The 18,928-nt window shown below is 40.3% G+C and overlaps 7 protein-coding genes across 7 annotated transcripts; 5 read left to right on the top strand and 2 right to left on the bottom strand.

The window, feature by feature from the left end:
- Positions 1 to 590: 590 nt before the first annotated feature.
- On the top strand, positions 591 to 7,235 carry URA2 (bifunctional carbamoylphosphate synthetase/aspartate transcarbamylase; the record flags this gene model as incomplete). Its single annotated transcript, XM_018365997.1, has 1 exon — positions 591 to 7,235. The coding sequence occupies one exon, from the start codon at positions 591 to 593 to the stop codon at positions 7,233 to 7,235; it is 6,645 nt and encodes a 2,214-aa protein (XP_018221203.1).
- A 363-nt stretch (positions 7,236 to 7,598) lies between these two features.
- Positions 7,599 to 8,669, top strand: AIM23 (Aim23p; the record flags this gene model as incomplete). The annotated part of the gene is made up of 1 exon (XM_018365996.1): positions 7,599 to 8,669. One exon carries the CDS (start codon positions 7,599 to 7,601, stop codon positions 8,667 to 8,669), a length of 1,071 nt encoding a protein of 356 aa, XP_018221202.1.
- A 2,691-nt stretch (positions 8,670 to 11,360) lies between these two features.
- On the bottom strand, positions 11,361 to 12,305 carry MRS3 (Fe(2+) transporter; the record flags this gene model as incomplete). Its single annotated transcript, XM_018365995.1, has 1 exon — positions 11,361 to 12,305. One exon carries the CDS (start codon positions 12,303 to 12,305, stop codon positions 11,361 to 11,363), a length of 945 nt encoding a protein of 314 aa, XP_018221201.1.
- A 796-nt stretch (positions 12,306 to 13,101) lies between these two features.
- On the top strand, positions 13,102 to 13,326 carry DPI8 (Dpi8p; the record flags this gene model as incomplete). Its single annotated transcript, XM_018365994.1, has 1 exon — positions 13,102 to 13,326. One exon carries the CDS (start codon positions 13,102 to 13,104, stop codon positions 13,324 to 13,326), a length of 225 nt encoding a protein of 74 aa, XP_018221200.1.
- Positions 13,327 to 13,531: 205 nt separating this feature from the next.
- Positions 13,532 to 14,764, bottom strand: LCB3 (sphinganine kinase LCB3; the record flags this gene model as incomplete). Its single annotated transcript, XM_018365993.1, has 1 exon — positions 13,532 to 14,764. One exon carries the CDS (start codon positions 14,762 to 14,764, stop codon positions 13,532 to 13,534), a length of 1,233 nt encoding a protein of 410 aa, XP_018221199.1.
- Positions 14,765 to 16,785: 2,021 nt separating this feature from the next.
- On the top strand, positions 16,786 to 17,928 carry GLG2 (glycogenin glucosyltransferase GLG2; the record flags this gene model as incomplete). Its single annotated transcript, XM_018365992.1, has 1 exon — positions 16,786 to 17,928. The coding sequence occupies one exon, from the start codon at positions 16,786 to 16,788 to the stop codon at positions 17,926 to 17,928; it is 1,143 nt and encodes a 380-aa protein (XP_018221198.1).
- Positions 17,929 to 18,209: 281 nt separating this feature from the next.
- TIF2 (translation initiation factor eIF4A) lies at positions 18,210 to 18,928 on the top strand (the record flags this gene model as incomplete). Its single annotated transcript, XM_018365991.1, has 1 exon — positions 18,210 to 18,928. A coding segment is annotated over one exon (719 nt), but the record flags the coding sequence as incomplete, so codon positions are not given.

Raw genomic sequence — 18,928 nt, 5'->3', positions numbered from 1 at the left:
CGACACAACCACAAACAAAAGGTTTCCTAAAAGCATTTCCTCCCCAGAAGCACTTGAGAAAGAATCGAGGAATACCACTATATCTAGCCAAAAAATCTTTTAAGTACTAATTTTTTTGCTAAAATCTCACCGCGTTCGAATTTGAATTAATAAGAAACGAATATACATTCATTTATTCCCTTAGAATTTCAATTCCAGTATGTTTTATATTTACCTTCGTGACAGAGCCTTGACGTAACTATATGTCCAAATCATGCGAAAGCCTTGGGCAATGGAGTCGGCAGAAATCCTTTATGATAGCTGTTGAGCCCAGACGCCGATTGACTCTGCGATGATGAAGATCATTTTTCATTACCTGAAAAAAAAAATGAAAAAAAAAAATGAAAAAAAGAAACGAAGGATATATGAAAAAAGATCTTAAGGGTAATAAAGTTACATTAATCTCTTCATTAGTTTTGATTTTGATTTATTATATGATTTCAAGCCATACGAACCAACAATTACTAACAACAAGAACAACAAAAGAGAGTCCATAATTATTGCAGCATACAACACACAAACCTAATTTAATAAAACATAATAATCGTAACATGGCCGCTATCGCTCCCACTGCCCCAATTTCTCCTCCAATGGAGTCTACAGGTGACCGTCTAATCACATTGGAACTAAAGGATGGCACGGTCTTACAAGGTTATTCGTTTGGTGCTGAAAAGTCCACTGCTGGTGAATTAGTTTTCCAAACTGGTATGGTAGGTTATCCTGAATCTGTCACTGATCCATCTTACGAAGGCCAAATCTTAGTCATCACCTACCCCTTGGTAGGTAACTATGGTGTTCCAGATGTGCACTTGCGAGATGAATTGGTCGAAGAATTGCCAAGATATTTTGAAAGTAATAAAATCCACATCGCCGGTTTGGTTATTTCTCACTATACCGACGAATACTCTCATTATCTTGCTAAATCTTCCTTGGGGAAATGGTTACAAAATGAAGGGATCCCAGCTGTTTATGGTGTTGATACAAGATCATTGACCAAGCATTTGAGAGATGCTGGTTCAATGTTAGGTAGGTTGTCTTTGGAAAAAACCACGTCTGATAGAACCATTTCTGGATCTTCTTCTTGGAAAGATGCGTTTGACGTTCCAGAATGGGTGGATCCAAATGTCCAAAACTTGGTTGCTAAGGTTTCGACCAGTGAACCAAAACTATACCTACCTCCAACGGATAACAAGGACATTGAATTGCAAACCGGTCCAGATGGCAAAGTTTTAAGAATTTTGGCCATTGATGTCGGTATGAAGTACAATCAAATTCGTTGTTTTATCAAAAGGGGTGTGGAACTAAAGGTCGTTCCATGGGACTATGATTTCACCAAGGAAGATTACGATGGTTTGTTCATTTCCAACGGTCCAGGTGATCCATCTGTTCTAGCTGAACTGTCTCAAAGATTATCGAATGTTTTGGAAGCTAAAAAGACTCCAATCTTTGGTATTTGTCTTGGTCATCAATTAATAGCTAGAGCTTCAGGTGCATCCACCCTAAAATTAAAATTTGGTAACCGTGGCCACAACATACCTTGTACATCAACCATAAGTGGTCGTTGTTATATAACATCTCAAAACCATGGGTTTGCTGTTGATGTGAGCACCCTTACTTCCGGTTGGAAACCATTATTTGTTAACGCAAATGATGACTCTAACGAAGGTATTTACCATTCCGAATTACCATACTTTTCTGTTCAATTTCATCCAGAATCAACACCAGGTCCAAGAGATACAGAATTTTTGTTTGATGTTTTCATCCAAGCTGTTAAAGAATATAAGCACACACAAGTATTGAAACCAATTGCATTCCCAGGTGGTCTACTAGAAGATAATTTGAAGGCGCACCCAAGGATCGAACCAAAGAAGGTCCTAGTCTTGGGTTCTGGTGGTTTGTCCATCGGTCAAGCTGGTGAATTTGATTATTCTGGTTCTCAAGCTATTAAAGCCTTGAAGGAAGAGGGTATTTATACGATTTTGATTAATCCCAACATTGCTACAATTCAAACTTCTAAAGGGTTGGCTGATAAGGTCTACTTTGTACCTGTTACTGCAGAATTTGTGAGAAAGGTTATTTTGCATGAAAGACCAGATGCCATTTATGTGACATTTGGTGGACAAACTGCTTTGTCAGTTGGTATCGACATGAAAGATGAATTTGAGACTTTAGGAGTTAAAGTCTTGGGTACTCCAATTGAAACCATTATTACTACTGAAGATCGTGAACTGTTCAGCAACGCTATTGACGAAATTAATGAAAAATGTGCCAAATCTAAGGCTGCTAACTCGGTAGAGGAAGCTTTAGCCGCTGTTAAAGATATCGGCTTCCCAGTTATCGTACGTGCTGCTTACGCATTAGGTGGTTTAGGTTCTGGTTTTGCTAATAATGAAAAGGAACTAGTTGACCTTTGTAATGTTGCATTTGCATCCTCTCCTCAAGTCTTAGTAGAAAGGTCTATGAAGGGCTGGAAAGAAGTAGAGTATGAAGTTGTTCGTGACGCTTATGATAACTGTATTACAGTTTGTAACATGGAAAATTTCGATCCATTGGGTATTCATACTGGTGACTCCATTGTCGTAGCTCCTTCTCAAACTTTATCTGATGAAGATTACAACATGCTTAGAACTACAGCTGTGAATGTTATCAGACACTTGGGTGTTGTCGGTGAATGTAATATTCAATATGCTCTAAACCCAGTCTCCAAGGAATACTGTATCATTGAAGTTAATGCTCGTTTATCACGTTCTTCTGCTTTAGCATCTAAAGCTACTGGTTATCCATTGGCTTATACCGCAGCTAAATTAGGTTTGAACATTCCATTAAATGAAGTTAAAAATTCTGTTACAAAATCCACATGTGCTTGTTTTGAACCTTCTTTAGATTACTGTGTTGTTAAGATGCCAAGATGGGATTTGAAGAAATTTACCAGAGTGTCTACCGAATTATCCTCATCAATGAAATCCGTCGGTGAAGTTATGAGTATTGGTAGAACATTTGAAGAAGCCATCCAAAAAGCCATCAGATCTACAGAGTACGCCAACCTAGGTTTCAACGAAACAGATCTAGATGTCGATATCGATTATGAATTGAACAATCCTACTGATCTGCGTGTCTTTGCAATTGCTAATGCTTTTGCTAGAAAGGGATATTCAGTTGATAAAGTTTGGGAGATGACAAGAATCGATAAATGGTTCTTGAACAAGTTACATGATTTGGTCCAGTTTGCCCAGAAAATAAGCTCATTTGGTACTAAAGAAGATTTACCTTCATTAGTTTTGAGACAAGCAAAACAATTAGGTTTTGATGATAGGCAAATTGCAAAGTTCTTGGATTCCAATGAAGTTGCTATTCGTAGGTTAAGAAAAGAGTACGGTATTACACCATTTGTCAAACAAATTGATACCGTTGCTGCTGAATTCCCTGCATACACAAACTATTTGTACATGACATACAATGCTGACTCTCACGATTTATCCTTTGACGACCACGGTGTTCTAGTCTTGGGTTCTGGTGTCTATCGTATTGGTTCTTCTGTTGAATTCGATTGGTGTGCTGTCACAGCAGTTAGAACATTACGTGCTAACAAAATCAAAACCATCATGGTCAACTACAATCCTGAAACCGTCTCAACAGATTACGATGAAGCTGATAGACTATATTTCGAAACTATCAATCTTGAAAGAGTCTTGGACATCTATGAAGTTGAAAGTTCCAGTGGTGTTGTTGTCTCAATGGGTGGTCAAACTTCCAACAACATTGCTATGACGTTACATCGTGAAAATGTCAAGATTCTTGGTACATCCCCAGATATGATTGATTCTGCTGAAAACCGTTATAAGTTCTCTCGTATGTTGGATCAAATTGGTGTTGATCAACCAGCTTGGAAGGAATTAACATCAATGGATGAAGCTGAGTCATTTGCTGAAAAGGTTGGCTATCCTGTGTTAGTACGTCCATCTTACGTTTTATCTGGTGCTGCCATGAATACCGTTTATTCTAGAAACGATTTAGAATCCTACTTGAATCAAGCTGTCGAAGTTTCCCGTGACTATCCTGTTGTCATTACCAAGTATATTGAAAATGCAAAGGAAATTGAAATGGATGCGGTTGCAAGAAATGGTGAATTGGTTATGCATGTTGTTTCTGAGCATGTCGAAAATGCGGGTGTCCATTCAGGTGATGCAACATTGATTGTTCCACCTCAAGATTTGGCTCCTGAGACGGTTGATAGAATTGTCGTCGCAACTGCAAAGATTGGTAAAGCTTTGAAGATTACTGGTCCATACAATATCCAATTTATTGCAAAGGATAATGAAATTAAGGTCATTGAATGTAATGTTCGTGCATCAAGATCTTTTCCATTTATTTCAAAGGTTGTTGGTGTGAACTTGATTGAACTGGCTACAAAGGCTATAATGGGATTACCTTTGACACCATACCCTGTTGAAAAATTACCAGATGATTATGTTGCAGTCAAGGTTCCACAGTTTTCTTTCCCACGTTTAGCAGGTGCTGATCCTGTTTTGGGTGTTGAGATGGCCTCTACTGGTGAAGTCGCTACCTTTGGTCACTCTAAGTATGAAGCTTACCTAAAGTCTCTGTTGGCAACCGGTTTCAAACTTCCAAAGAAAAACATTTTATTGTCCATTGGTTCTTACAAAGAAAAGCAAGAATTGCTTTCTTCCGTTCAGAAACTATACAATATGGGATACAAACTATTTGCAACATCGGGTACTGCTGATTTCTTATCCGAACACGGTATCGCTGTCCAATATCTAGAAGTTTTAAACAGGGATGCTGATGACCAAAAATCAGAATATTCGCTTACTCAGCATTTGGCCAACAATGAAATTGATCTTTACATCAACTTACCATCCGCCAACAGATTCCGCCGTCCTGCATCTTATGTTTCAAAGGGTTACAAAACACGTCGTTTGGCCGTTGATTACTCAGTTCCACTGGTCACTAACGTGAAGTGTGCCAAATTGTTGATTGAAGCCATCTCAAGAAACATCACTTTGGATGTCTCTGAACGTGACGCCCAAACCTCTCACAGAACTATAACCTTACCAGGCCTAATCAATGTTGCGACCTTTGTTCCAAATGCATCACATGTTATCAAGGGTCCGGATGAATTAAAGGAGACTACACGTTTATTTTTGGAATCAGGTTTTACCTACTGTCAATTAATGCCTAGATCTATCAGTGGACCAGTTATTACTGATGCTGCATCATTAAAGGCTGCAAACTCTGTTTCTCAAGATTCGTCTTATACAGATTTTTCTTTCACTGTTGCTGGTACCGCTCATAACGCTCAAAGCGTCTCACAATCTGCTAGCAAAGTCACAGCGTTGTTTTTGCCTTTACGTGAATTAAAGAACAAAATCACAGAAGTAGCTGAACTTTTGAAGCAATGGCCAGCTGAAAAGCAAGTTATAGCTGAAGCTAAAACTGCCGACCTGGCATCCGTTCTATTGTTAACCTCACTTCAAAACAGATCTATTCATATTACTGGTGTTTCAAATAAGGAAGATCTTGCTTTGATTATGACGGTCAAAGAGAAAGATCCCAGAGTAACCTGTGATGTCAACATTTACTCTCTGTTTATTGCCCAAGATGACTATCCTGAAGCTGTGTTTTTGCCCACCAAGGAGGATCAAGAATTTTTCTGGAACAATCTGGATGGCATTGACGCCTTCTCTGTAGGCGCACTTCCTGTTGCTCTAGCCAATATTACTGGTAATAAGGTTGACGTCGGTATGGGTATCAAAGATTCCTTACCATTACTATTAGCTGCAGTTGAAGAAGGTAAGTTGACTATCGACGATATCGTTACTCGTCTACATGATAACCCAGCTAAAATTTTCAACATCCCCGCCCAGGATTCTGTTGTTGAAATCGACTTGGATTATTCCTTTAGACGTAACAAGAGATGGTCACCATTCAACATGGACATGAACGGTGGTGTCGAACGTGTTGTTTCTAACAACGAAACACTTGTTTTGAGTGGTGAATTGGTCTCTCCAGGCGCAAAAGGAAAATGCAGTATTAATCCTGCTACAGCTTCCACTACAGCTCCTGCAGAAATTCAACCTACCGGTACTAAGAGAAGGTTTTCTTTTACCGATGAAACAATGGCTGATAATCTAGATGCCGCAGAGGATGCTATCCCAGAACAACCTTTGGAACAAAAACTGATGTCTTCGAGACCACCAAGGGAACTTGTTGCACCAGGCGCTATCCAAAACTTGATTCGTAGCAACAATCCATTCCGTGGTAGACATATATTGTCTATCAAACAATTCAAACGTTCTGACTTCCATGTCTTGTTTGCTGTTGCACAAGAATTAAGAGCAGCCGTTGATAGAGAAGGTGTTTTAGATTTAATGAAGGGACATGTAATTACTACAATTTTCTTTGAACCATCTACTCGTACCTGTTCTTCATTCATTGCTGCTATGGAACGTTTGGGTGGTAGAATTGTGAACGTTAACCCATTGGTCTCTTCCGTCAAAAAGGGTGAAACTCTTCAGGATACTATCAGAACATTGGCTTGTTACAGTGATGCCATTGTTATGCGTCATTCCGAAGAAATGTCAGTCCATATTGCTGCTAAGTATTCTCCTGTTCCAATCATCAATGGTGGTAATGGTTCTCGTGAACATCCCACACAGGCCTTCTTAGATTTATTCACTATTCGTGAAGAAATAGGTACCGTTAACGGTATCACTGTTACATTTATGGGTGACTTGAAACACGGTAGAACTGTCCATTCGTTATGCCGTTTGTTGATGCATTATCAAGTTAGAATTAATCTTGTTTCTCCTCCGGAATTAAGATTGCCAGAAGGGCTAAGGGAAGAACTAAGAAGGGGTGGTTTGCTAGGTGTAGAAAGCGCCGAAATGACCCCTCATATAATCTCCAAAACAGATGCTCTATATTGTACAAGAGTCCAAGAAGAGAGATTCAGTAGTCCTGAAGAGTACCAACGTTTGAAGGACACATATATTGTGGACAACAAAATTTTGGCTCATGCTAAGGAAAATATGGCTATCATGCATCCTTTGCCTCGTGTAAATGAAATCAAAGAGGAAGTGGATTACGATCATCGTGCTGCTTACTTTAGACAAATGAAGTATGGTTTGTATGTTAGAATGGCATTATTAGCCATGGTTATGGGGGTTGATATGTGAACAACAGAAGAATCCTTGTATGTATGCGTTCTATAACTGATTAATGGACCATTTTTTAGCCAAATTTTTATATTTGTATATTACACTAAACCAATAGTTCAAAAAAATTACGTTCTATCAGAAAATGAATGCTTCCTGATTGGGATCCCTGAACGGACAAGTATAGCACTCAAGCATATCATTGAAGATACCGTCGCCCTGCCCTATCCTATTTAGTCATAAATTCTTAAATTTCACGATGAATTCGTCCGCGACGGTAAGAATTATAAGGGTCTGAAAAATTTACTTCAAAAGCCTACACTACAGGTAAATAGCAGGTACTGCTAGGCTGAGATAAATGAGCGTATCATTGTGGTCGCCAGTATGCTAGAGCTTTTATTGAGAAGAGGGCTTTTTCATAGGTCGTTACCTCTAGGAAGTGTGCGTTATTTTCACTGTACAAAGTACTTTCACAAAGACAATGCATCATCCACTACAGATATATTTCGCAATGCAATGAAACGCAAACGTGAACTAGGGGGTCTTAGAGAGCAAAGTCATTCGAATGGTGCTAGGAATGTCGCTTTTCCTAAAGAGTATATAAAGCGTCAAAAGCAACCGCCGAGGAATGCTACCAAGAAGAAACGAATCTTAATCACTTGGGCTACCGGAACAGATAGAGCAAAAGAGGCGGCAAATTCAGTGGTAAGTGAAATATTCAAAAAAAATTCCAAGGGAAACATTAAAATTGTTGATCCCACTACCCACAGAATCGAAACGTCTAATATTCGATATTTTGCCAAGGGCATTGACCTTGATAAAGTCGGTTTAAGTGTCGTCAACGTTGAACAAATCGACGATGAAAACCAAATTCCCCTTGTAAAACTAGTTGAAAGTCGTGTGGCTTTAAAAAGGTATTCCGACTTTTTAGCTAAAAGAAAAGAAATGGAGCTAATGAAACTCGGAGTGATGAATAGATCTTTCAGGACATTAGAAACCGATAAAAAGGAAGATAATTTAAAGCAGATAAAGGTATCATGGCAGATTGAGAGTGACGATTTACGAAGGCAGAAAGCTCATGAAATAGTATCGTTATTGAAGAAGGGAAGTAAGGTAACGCTATATCTTGATGACAAGAATAACATAAATTCAAATAATTGGCTTGAGGGTTTTGAAGAGCTGGACCGCGTTCAGGAAGATGGCACAAATAGGCTACCAAAATCTGTATTGCAAAAAAGGGCTGATGTTTTGGAGACATTGAAAGAGACGGTCATTGAATATGCCAATGAGCCTATAATAGTAGGCAGCATCGCTACAAAAATGATAATGAAACTAACACCAAAAGATGTGAAGCCATATGACAACGATAAAAGGGCATTAAAGGAGTTGAGGAAGAAAGAGAGGCAGGAAAAATTGCAAAAGAGAATAGAGAAAAAGAAGCTAAAGGATACGTAATAAAGAGAAGTGGTAACTCGCACAATGTATATAGTACGCATGTACAAATTCCTTTTCAACTTAATCATCGAAATGCAATTGAAATTATATTAGATTATGTAAATATAGAAGTCATCTTTATAGTACCAATATTCTGCCGGTTAATTGCATATGGTCCAAATTTCCATACCCATATTGAGGGATGCCTACTACAAGATGGTCTTGGGGGCCAAAAATCATGCTCTTCCCAAAATCTGTCACACCTTTACTATCTTTGTCAGGGTTTATGAGCACAAGGTACTTTAAGTTGTTGATCAAAAGGCTCTTTCGCTTTGAATGTTCATTAGCTTTCAGTAGTTCGTTCATCTCGATTTTCCATATACTTCCTCTCTCGTCAAAACTTCCTGGTGATGAAAGATACAGTGCCTTTTCCTCTTTGCTAAACAACAAGGATGTACCAAACCCATTGGGAATAGCTCCTGAGTGGGTACCAACTTTTAAAGTCAGCTTCAAGAAAAATTTGACTTCACCAGAGTTCTCAATGTATATAAAGACGGCATCGAACATAGGTTGAGAAATGGCTACAAAATCGTAGCCATTAAAATGCCAAGAATGTATCGCTGAACCGAACATGCCGTGCTCTTTTGAAGGAATCACGCCCAAATCGACGCGATCCTTATTATTCGCTGAGATTACACGATCTCTAGTTATGTAATATTTTGGGGTTGACGAATCCTGTAAGTCATTGCTCAAATAAACAAACACGGTACCCAAGCTCTGACACGTAACGTATATTAGCTTTTGTTTATTAAGTGTGTTGGATAACTGGATTGATGCGCCAAAGTGTTGAAAAGGGTTTTGAAAAGGATATCCATCAAGGCTGACAATGCCTTTTAAAGTCGAAATATCAATAATTTGATATTTATTTGAATTTATCAGATATGGAATTATTGAAGATCCTGGGATAAACGCCACAATTCCAGTTTCGTTGATTCCGTAGCTTGTGCTTGATATTATCAAATCGGGAATTCCGTCTCCATCAAAGTCTTCTGTCAAAGCGATTTGCAACTGATTGGCTTCTTCAGTGGTGCGGTCCTCCATAGTTAGAATTTTTGTCTGCTTGAAATAAAAATGAATCTTGCACCTATCAGGTTCCGAAACAACCAGGTAATCAACATCGCCTATGCTAAACGTGCCAACCTTTGAACCGTACATGGCTGTGATTGGTTGCAAAACACTAAAATCCTCTCTGCTCGATATAGATACTATTTCCCAGGGAACCAAGTAGATTGCACCAATCGTATCCTCCAGTGGGGCACTTACAGCAAGATAATTTGCATCATCACCTAAAAATTTTCCCAATGTGAAGCTTGTGCCAAACTTGGAGAAAGATCTCATGGGGGATACGACGATATGATTGTTCTCCCTCCGCACTTCAATGGGAGCTATCGAAGTATAAGTTTCTACCTCTTGGTGCGAGACTGGCGGTAAATTTGAACATAGTCTCAATTCTTCTATTTGGACCTCATTACTAGTTTTACCATGAAATAAAGACTCAAAGAAAGGCACACATTTTTGCAGCATCGCCACTAGGTTGGATTCTCCCCCCAACCAATGGTTTAGTACTAAATCATTAGCTCTGGGGGAGGTCGAGTAAATATTGCTTAATAACTTGTGTCTTTGAGAGCGAAATATGTAGCTTTCACTTACAGCAGCCGCCATGCCCCTTTTAACGCAGAACTCTAATTCTGGGTATGTTAGTTTTTCCTTAGAAAGTCCTGCCTTCTGAATGATTGCCATCAAATCTTTTTTATCAGGTAGTTCCCAGTCTGAATAAGTGAAGTAATTCCAGTCTTCGTTATTGGCGGTATCGCGAATCACATTGTTCAAGGTTATGAATTCACCCATTACGTCTAAAAATGTATGAGCAGTTTCGATATCCGAATCAAATTCAGTTTCGCTGAGAACACGAAGTAAACCATGCGTTCTATAATCGGAAACTAGTGAATGCCAAGAGGTGTCGACTATTTGATGAGTGAATACTCCTATCAGGAACGATTTCAGCGTTAGCGAACGATGTGATTCCCGGAGTTGATCGTTTTGACCGTACGTTTGCTGCCAATACGACAATGCTATTATTAAGAAGTTTGGCCAATGAGTGAATTCTGCAAAATCAGACCAATCCTTATTGGATGGTGCGCACGAGTATAGGGCATCTGGGAAGAAAGAACCAGCTTTCAACCAAGGATAGTAGTTTTCCTTTAAAGTTAGGGGAGCACCTCTTGTTAAATAAAACAGATGTGTGGTAACACCGGCAGCCTGTAATTTTTTTACAAACGAGGCACTTAAGCAGATGATAAAGACAAGCAGCCAAGATTTAGTCATACTGGGGTTTGTCTTTCTGGTTAAATTCCCTCTGCTTTTTAAAAACAAGAGTTTAATTATTGTTTTTTTAAATAGTTGCGGCTAAAAACATAAACAAATAACTCTTCGCTTGAAATATCTCTTGAGCCTACTAAACATATATAAAGATAAAAAAAATATATTAAAAAAAAATAATATCATTTCCTAGAATAATCAACCACAACATTGACACTATTGGATTATCTGCTTAGATATATAAATGTACATATAAAAATGGATATAAGAAATGATAATACACATGATTTTGTATAGATGCAAAACAAAAAAAGAATGATGAGGCAAAAGAAACTAACAGGTCATTAGAAAATGCTTTGCGCATTCATAAGCTGTCCATGATATAGCGGTAGCGGGCATGTTTGCCACGATTCTTGGTTTCCAACCTCTCCAAAACCCCTTCCAGCCATAGAGTTGATAAATAGCGCCGGCCGCCTTACTGAAAGTATCTGCCTTTCTCATTAGTTCCAAGGAAACCGTTTGACTGCCCCTTATTTGCAGGACCGTCTTTATGCAGTCCAGGGGAGTGGTGATTGCCGCACACGTGGATCCACTGATACTACCGCACAGACAATGTATTAAGGGATTGTACTCGTTTGATGGGTTGAAGAATTTAGTTGATGATTCATAAATGACGAAATTAAATGCTGCGAATGGGATGTTCATTACTAAAGTGGTTGGGTAAGAATAGTAAAATGCTGCCAAGCCTTCAGATTGGTATATCTGCTTTGTGGTCTGCCATACTGATGCGGAGGTGTTTAGTTGGATTCTTTGTTTTATCGTATCGAATGGGTTCATTAGTGCGTCTGAGGCCGTTGTGGCACAGGCACCACTGATGGCTGTCTTGAAAGGGTGGTGTGTTTGCGTATCGCTTGGGTCAATCAGGTTCTTCTTGCAGAACTCGTACGTCCCAAAGTACACAGCATGGGCAGGCCCAGCACCCAATATAACGGACTGGACACCCTTCCACAGGGCCAGGGTCCCCTCTGAAGTGGATATATGAGATATCTGCGAAAGCATATTCTTGGTGGACAGCGACTTCCCGTTTGTTGATTGTATTCGCGTTTTCAGGGCGTCTATTGGGAACATCACTGAATGTTCCATTATACCAGCGAACGCACCCGCTATTAGCTGATGGTACAGCGGAGCATGAGAGGGCAACGCTTCGTAGTCGGGCGAGTCCATGGGTATGGCCGGAATTGGCCTTACCACATTGCTATTTGACGAGTCCTCTACCATCTTATTGTTCTCTCTTCTATAGCATATATATATTTACACCAAACCCAAAAGATGAATGGTTATGAATATAGCGTTTAACTAGCCAAGGTTACTGTCCTGAAGGAAAGGAAAAAAAAACGAAAAAAAATTGTTGAAGAAAACAAAGAACCAAACCGCTGTACAGCAATTGAAGGGTACGCGGTAGCAAGAAATGTAGTAAAGTGCTATATGAAGATGATCCAATTTGAGGTGAACGTATACTCGGTTTCTCGAGGCTTAATGATGACAGTAAACGGTGAAAAATAAAAAAAAAAAAAGAAAAAAGAAAGGAGGAGTGCCCTATCGTCACAGACGATACGAATAAGGCTACCCTAGAAAAAAAGAAAAATACCTGAAATGCGAACCCTAGCAGTCACGTGCACTTTTCGTACCACGTGCTATGATCGAGCGCAGGGTGTGCGGGTTTAGATGCACCATTGAAAGAAAAAATGCGGAAGGGAAATGTTTGAGATGTCATGCCTTTTCCGAATTTGGTTGCTCCTGGAGATAAGAGCCACGAATGGAACAGAGGGGCATGACTTGTCAGGGCCCGTTTCCCGCCGGCTCGTATTTTTTGCCGGTGGATACGGAGCAGCAAGCGTGACCGCCGCCCAGGTGCAAAACGCTCTAGCTTTCCAGGCATATAAAGCAGGAGCCATGGTGGGACAGATGGAACTTTTGTGGTATTGAGTATTTGGGTTTTCGACAAGGAATCGGAAACCAACTCTTAGATATATATATACACACACACACACACACACACACTCACACGTACAAGATGATCGCTCAAAGTACCAGATTAGCCGCCGCCGCCTCCGCCTCCGTTGCCTCCGCAAGCGTCTCGAGAATAGCCGCCGGCGCCATTGCCAGCGCCGTTTTCAAGAGATCTCCGGGCAACTCGTTCACGTCGTTCAAAGAGTACAGAGAGAATGCCAAGACGTACGGACCCTTAAGCGCCTCGTTGGCCACCAGAAGACACTTGGCTCATGCTCCCAAGTTGTAGGGGTGTTTCTATACATCTCCTCTTCTCCACTCTATTAATGATGACAACTTTCACTTATTCTTCTTTTGGGCCCTTGGCATGACACGCAAAACACTTATTTACTACACGACACTTTAGTTACATATTCAAAAAAGTACGTATTTTACAAAAACAACGGATACATTTATACACTTCTTTCTATCTATTTATTTCTTCTTTTTCTTCTTCATGCTATATGTAGAAGGGAAAAGGCGGCGGGACTGCACACCACGACGGTGAAGGGGATTCCCGCATAAATAACGAACCGTCCCACTATGTCGATTCGGGGTTCTCCGATATACAGTGGGCATTCGAGCTTGCTGCTGCCCCCTTCTTTCCGCGTGGCTTCTAGTCTTTTTCTTGCCGCCATGTCTCTGTCATCTTTCAGGCGCATGCCCTTGATTAGCAGAGAGTACACCAACGGCTTGCTGATCACCTCCTTCCAAATAACAACAAACGCTAAGCCCACCAGTAACCTGGCAAGGGTTTGTTGCCACCCACAGTTAGGTTCCAAGTTGTACACTGATGTGAACCCGAACCTCTTGCCCATCCACTCACAGCATTCAATGCCCGACACAACACCCATGAACGCAACGCTGTCTTGGAAACAAGGGCACTCGTCTATGGGTTTGACGTGCTCAAATAGAAGAATAAGGCCCCATCCAACACTGAGCAGAGGGAACCACCAGTACTTTTCGATATGTAGGTTCGGGAAGCCGCACTTGAAGTATATTCTGATTAAGAAACACGCTATACCAATGATTCCACCGCTTGCCAAGTCCAGTAGTCCATGCATGCCACAGTATATTCTCCCAAAGACTAAAGTCATGTAATAAAACACGACCAAACACGTCAACAGCAACCGTACCGTGACGGGGCACGCTTCTGCCCCCCATATGTTGTACAAAAATAAAAGGCTCACTCCCGTAGCGTTCGCCGTGTGCGAACTTGGCGCACCGTACTCCTTGGTTGTGTACTCGCTTAATGTGATCCGATGCAACGGTGGGGCCCTAGGCCGGGGCAAACACCAGTAGTCTTTGAAAAAACCACTCAAATAAATGGAGTATCCCAAGATATAGACCATGTCTTTGGTAGTCTCAAAATACCCAAACCATATGGGAATAGGTAAACACAGGACATAGAATGTATGCGATCCCATTAAAGATGTGTAAGTGAAGTATAAATCGTTAAACGCGCAACGATAGTTCTTCTGCCAGCGGCTTAGTGTCAATGATTGGTTGTTGGTGAACACCAGCAGTTTCTCCCTCACATTGAACCGGAATTTCGACATTCGAGTTCGAAAATGTTCGGAAGGATGATTACCGGGGTCCAACAAGTAATTAGGCTCCTGGAAGTCATTGGGGTTGGAAAGCGTCCTGGCTCTCTTCCTGATGCTCGAAGAGTTCAATCCGTCTACCATTTTGCATTCATACAAATGCTTTCTGTCTGCTGTTCTGGTTTATAGAGATTTCTCCTTTGTAAGTATATATCTAAACAAACATTCACTTGCTTTTAGTTTTTCTCAGGGCTCCTTTCACGTAGAAAGCAACGCTAGCGCTAATTCAGGGAAAAAAACGAAAAAGCCAAGCATAACTAAAATACATGATGACAGCACTAGATCTGCCACAAAGCAAAAGAAAAGCTTCATGTTAACACTACCCCCCCTGTACTCCAGATATACAGAAATTATCCTAAATGCCCTGTATACCCGATAATGACGGCGATGGGATCATCATGTCTTCCATATATGTTGTTGCCATGGTAACGTACAGGGGTGGAGCATGCCTCCACCAACCAGCTCAGCAGCAATGCAATCCCAAGACAAGCCTTCAGAATTTCCAAGAAAGACTGCATGGAGCGAAAACTACAAAACAATGAAAGAAACATGGAGAACTAGGCTGAAGTCTTCTCGAAACTATTCAGACATAAATATATTACATCCGTGCATTTGGTACATCCAGACATCCATATCTTTTTTTGGCTATGCAGCAAATCTCGGCCTGGTTTAGACAAAAGACAAGGCGAACCTGTTAGCACGCACTCCCTCGGTAGAAACTTTCCGAGAGGCCTCTCGCGTGGTGGGCGCTGTAGCCAGGACCATAGTAGCTCGGTAGTGAGTCCCTCGGAAGGGTATTCTTGGCTTCGTGTACAGTAAGAACTAGTAGTTAAAGATTATGAGATTGAAATTCTTGCCATCGCTATATATTCGATTTATTTTTAAAAGGGGGATTTTTAGCCTAGAATACGATAATAGAATAAACAAATATCAATAAGCCAAGATGGAAAACGATAAGGGTCAATTAGTACGTAAATCTTAACAAATGATGGCGCACAGTGGTAGAAAATAGAGAAGAAGATAGAGAAGTTTCGCAGAAGAAAGAACATAGAAATCAAACAAGTGTCCAACAAGTCCCATAAACAAATTAGTAGGAGATAAGAGATGACACCCGCATTGAATATATTGGGCTTAGGCTAAAAGTTATCACTTCTAAGATAAAATTGCCAAATAACGCACTGAAAATGCAAATTGCATGATTTTCCAACACGAATATATGAATGGAAAATTCGTCTGTATTTCTTAGTCAGTGCGATAAAGGGAAAAACCCACCATTTTAGTACGCTACAGAACCAAGTAAATCCTATGTTAGAATGATACCGCAAAATACTGTAAAGATGCTCTCAAATTCCTTCTCTTCTCTCATGCCAGATAATCTACAAAAATAAAAGCACAATATACTAACATACCATTTTTCTTTCTCTTTTCATTAGGTCGAACTATACGTTCCAAGAAAGTGTTCTGCTACCAACAGAATCATCAAAGCCGATGACCACGCCTCTGTTCAAATCAACGTTGCTAAAGTTGACGAAGAAGGCCGTGCCATCCCAGGTGAATACGTTACCTACGCTTTATCCGGTTACGTCAGATCCAGAGGTGAATCTGATGACTCTTTGAACCGTTTGGCTCAAAACGATGGTTTGTTGAAGAACGTCTGGGCTTACTCCCGTTAAGAAGATAATTAAATAGCAAGAAGGGAAAAAGCCGTTTTTCTTAGCGTTTTTCTTTTCTTGGATTTTATTTCTATTATATTATCCATATTTAATTTAGATATAACTTTACGTACATGCAACAACTACATTAACAAATAACATTAAAAAAAGAAAGAAAGCCAGAACGAAGAGATACAAGGGTGCTTAATTGATACGCTTCAAAGGTTTCCCTTTCGTTGTTATCCTTGTAATGTTGCTCTTCTCAAACAAAATGGAATTGATTCGTCGCCGCGCGTTAGTAGTTAAGGGTTTTGTTTACATTTTGTATGACATATAAAGACGAGGGGAGGGGATCAAATCACGGATAAGCGCATCATCTTCGAAACATGTCCACTAGTACAGCAAGTAGTTTTTAGCACTCAACAGCATCAAGTCCTGTTTTGTTTAGTATCCATGATTAAGAAAGTTGCTCTTTGCACGTTATTATATTCACGGGGGTATTTACCTGGTGCCTTAACTTTAGCGTACCAATTACAAAGACTCTTGAGCCAGACTGTAGTAGAGGACGAAATAACTATATGTCTATTAGTTGCAAGAACGTTGTTCGAAGATGAATTTACTCCCCAGGAAATAGTTTTGATAAGAAGCCTCTTCAAGGAGATCATTATCATAGAATCGTTAGAGGGTCAAGCGAAGAGCGTCCAAAATAACAAGGCAAATCTTGACTTGTTGAAAAGGCCGGAGCTATCTTTTACTTTACTAAAAGCCAGATTATGGGAACTGGTGCAGTTCGATCAGGTGCTGTTTTTGGATGCGGATACTTTACCATTGAACAAGGAGTTTTTTAAAATTCTACAGCTATATCCTGAACAAACGAGGTTCCAGATCGCTGCTGTTCCCGATATCGGATGGCCCGATATGTTTAACACCGGTGTCTTGCTACTGATTCCAGATTTGGAAATGGCGAAGAGCTTGCAGGATTTTTTGGTCAAGACTGTATCGATTGACGGGGCTGATCAAGGTATCTTCAATCAATTTTTCAACCCCGCATGCAATTACAGCAAGGAGATCTTGCACAAGATATCTCCGCTTATGGAGTGGATACGACTTCCGTTCATCTATAACGTAACAATGCCCAATTACGGATACCAGTCCTCGCCTGCGATGAGCTTTTTCCAGCAGCATATCAACCTAGTTCATTTCATCGGAACGTTCAAACCGTGGTCACATAGTGCATTCAACCACGATAATTATTATTATCAATTATGGAGGGATACAGAGAGGGATCTACACAACGAACACCACTTGAGTAATTATTTCACACGCTTGCAACTCGGCAATCTCGAAAGGGAAACAGATTTCCATCACGAGGCTCCCTGCCTCAACACGCTGCTAAAGCAAAACTCAAGGGAGAATCAAAAGCAGGTTAGCCCTGATGAAACCCAGGTAGGTCCTAATGCTGCACAAAATATACCTATACAAGAACACGATCAAAAAGTAACAACTGCTGATCCTCAAAGTGCCTTCAAGTTTGAGTGGGAGAATACGGACTATTTGCACCACGTCCAGAGAGCGTTCCCAGACTCCGATATCTAACTCAGTCGTTCCTTAGCTATTAACCATTCCATAGAACCAGTATATTTAGCTAAATCATCGTCACGCTGTACGAATATAGTAAGGCCGGGTCAATTCGCTGGGTTTGCGTACCTTTTTCTTTTTTTCTTGAAATTTTTTTATTTTTTTTCAGCAACATATATAAGAGAAATCCCATCTCAAGGAGAGGAAAAGAGCAGATCATACTGAATATTAGAGAAAAAAAAAGGTCCGTTAAACAGAAGACTAGTGTGTATAAGAAACTAATAATTAGTAATTACAATATGTCTGAAGGTATTACTGAAATTGAAGACTCCCAAATCAGTCTAACCAACTATGACAAAGTTGTCTACAAGTTCGACGATATGGAATTGGACGAAAACTTGTTGAGAGGTGTTTTCGGTTACGGTTTCGAAGAACCATCTGCCATTCAACAACGTGCCATTATGCCTATTATTGAAGGTCACGATGTCTTGGCTCAAGCTCAATCTGGTACTGGTAAGACCGGTACTTTCTCTGTTGCCGCTTTGCAAAGAATCGACACCTCTGTCAAGGCTCCTCAAGCTTTGATGTTGGCTCCAACTAGAGAATTGGCTTTACAAATCCAAAAGGTTGTCATGGCTTTGGCTTTCCACATGGACATCAAGGTCCACGCTTGTATCGGTGGTACTTCTTTTGTTGAAGATGCTGAAGGTTTGAAAGACGCTCAAATCGTTGTCGGTACCCCAGGTCGTGTTTTCGACAACATCCAAAGACGTAGATTCAGAACTGACAAGATCAAAATGTTCATCTTAGATGAAGCCGATGAAATGTTGTCTTCTGGTTTCAAGGAACAAATCTACCAAATTTTCACATTGCTACCACCAACTACCCAAGTTGTTCTTTTGTCTGCTACCATGCCAAATGACGTCTTGGAAGTTACCACCAAGTTCATGAGAAACCCAGTTAGAATTTTGGTTAAGAAGGATGAATTGACTTTGGAAGGTATCAAGCAATTCTACGT

The sequence above is a fragment of the Saccharomyces eubayanus genome, chromosome X (assembly GCF_001298625.1).
Source record: "Saccharomyces eubayanus strain FM1318 chromosome X, whole genome shotgun sequence".
In the NCBI taxonomy this organism is placed as follows: Eukaryota; Fungi; Ascomycota; class Saccharomycetes; order Saccharomycetales; family Saccharomycetaceae; genus Saccharomyces; species Saccharomyces eubayanus.
The sequence above is the reverse complement of the archived record's forward strand: the minus strand, read 5'-3'. Positions and strand labels throughout refer to the sequence as shown.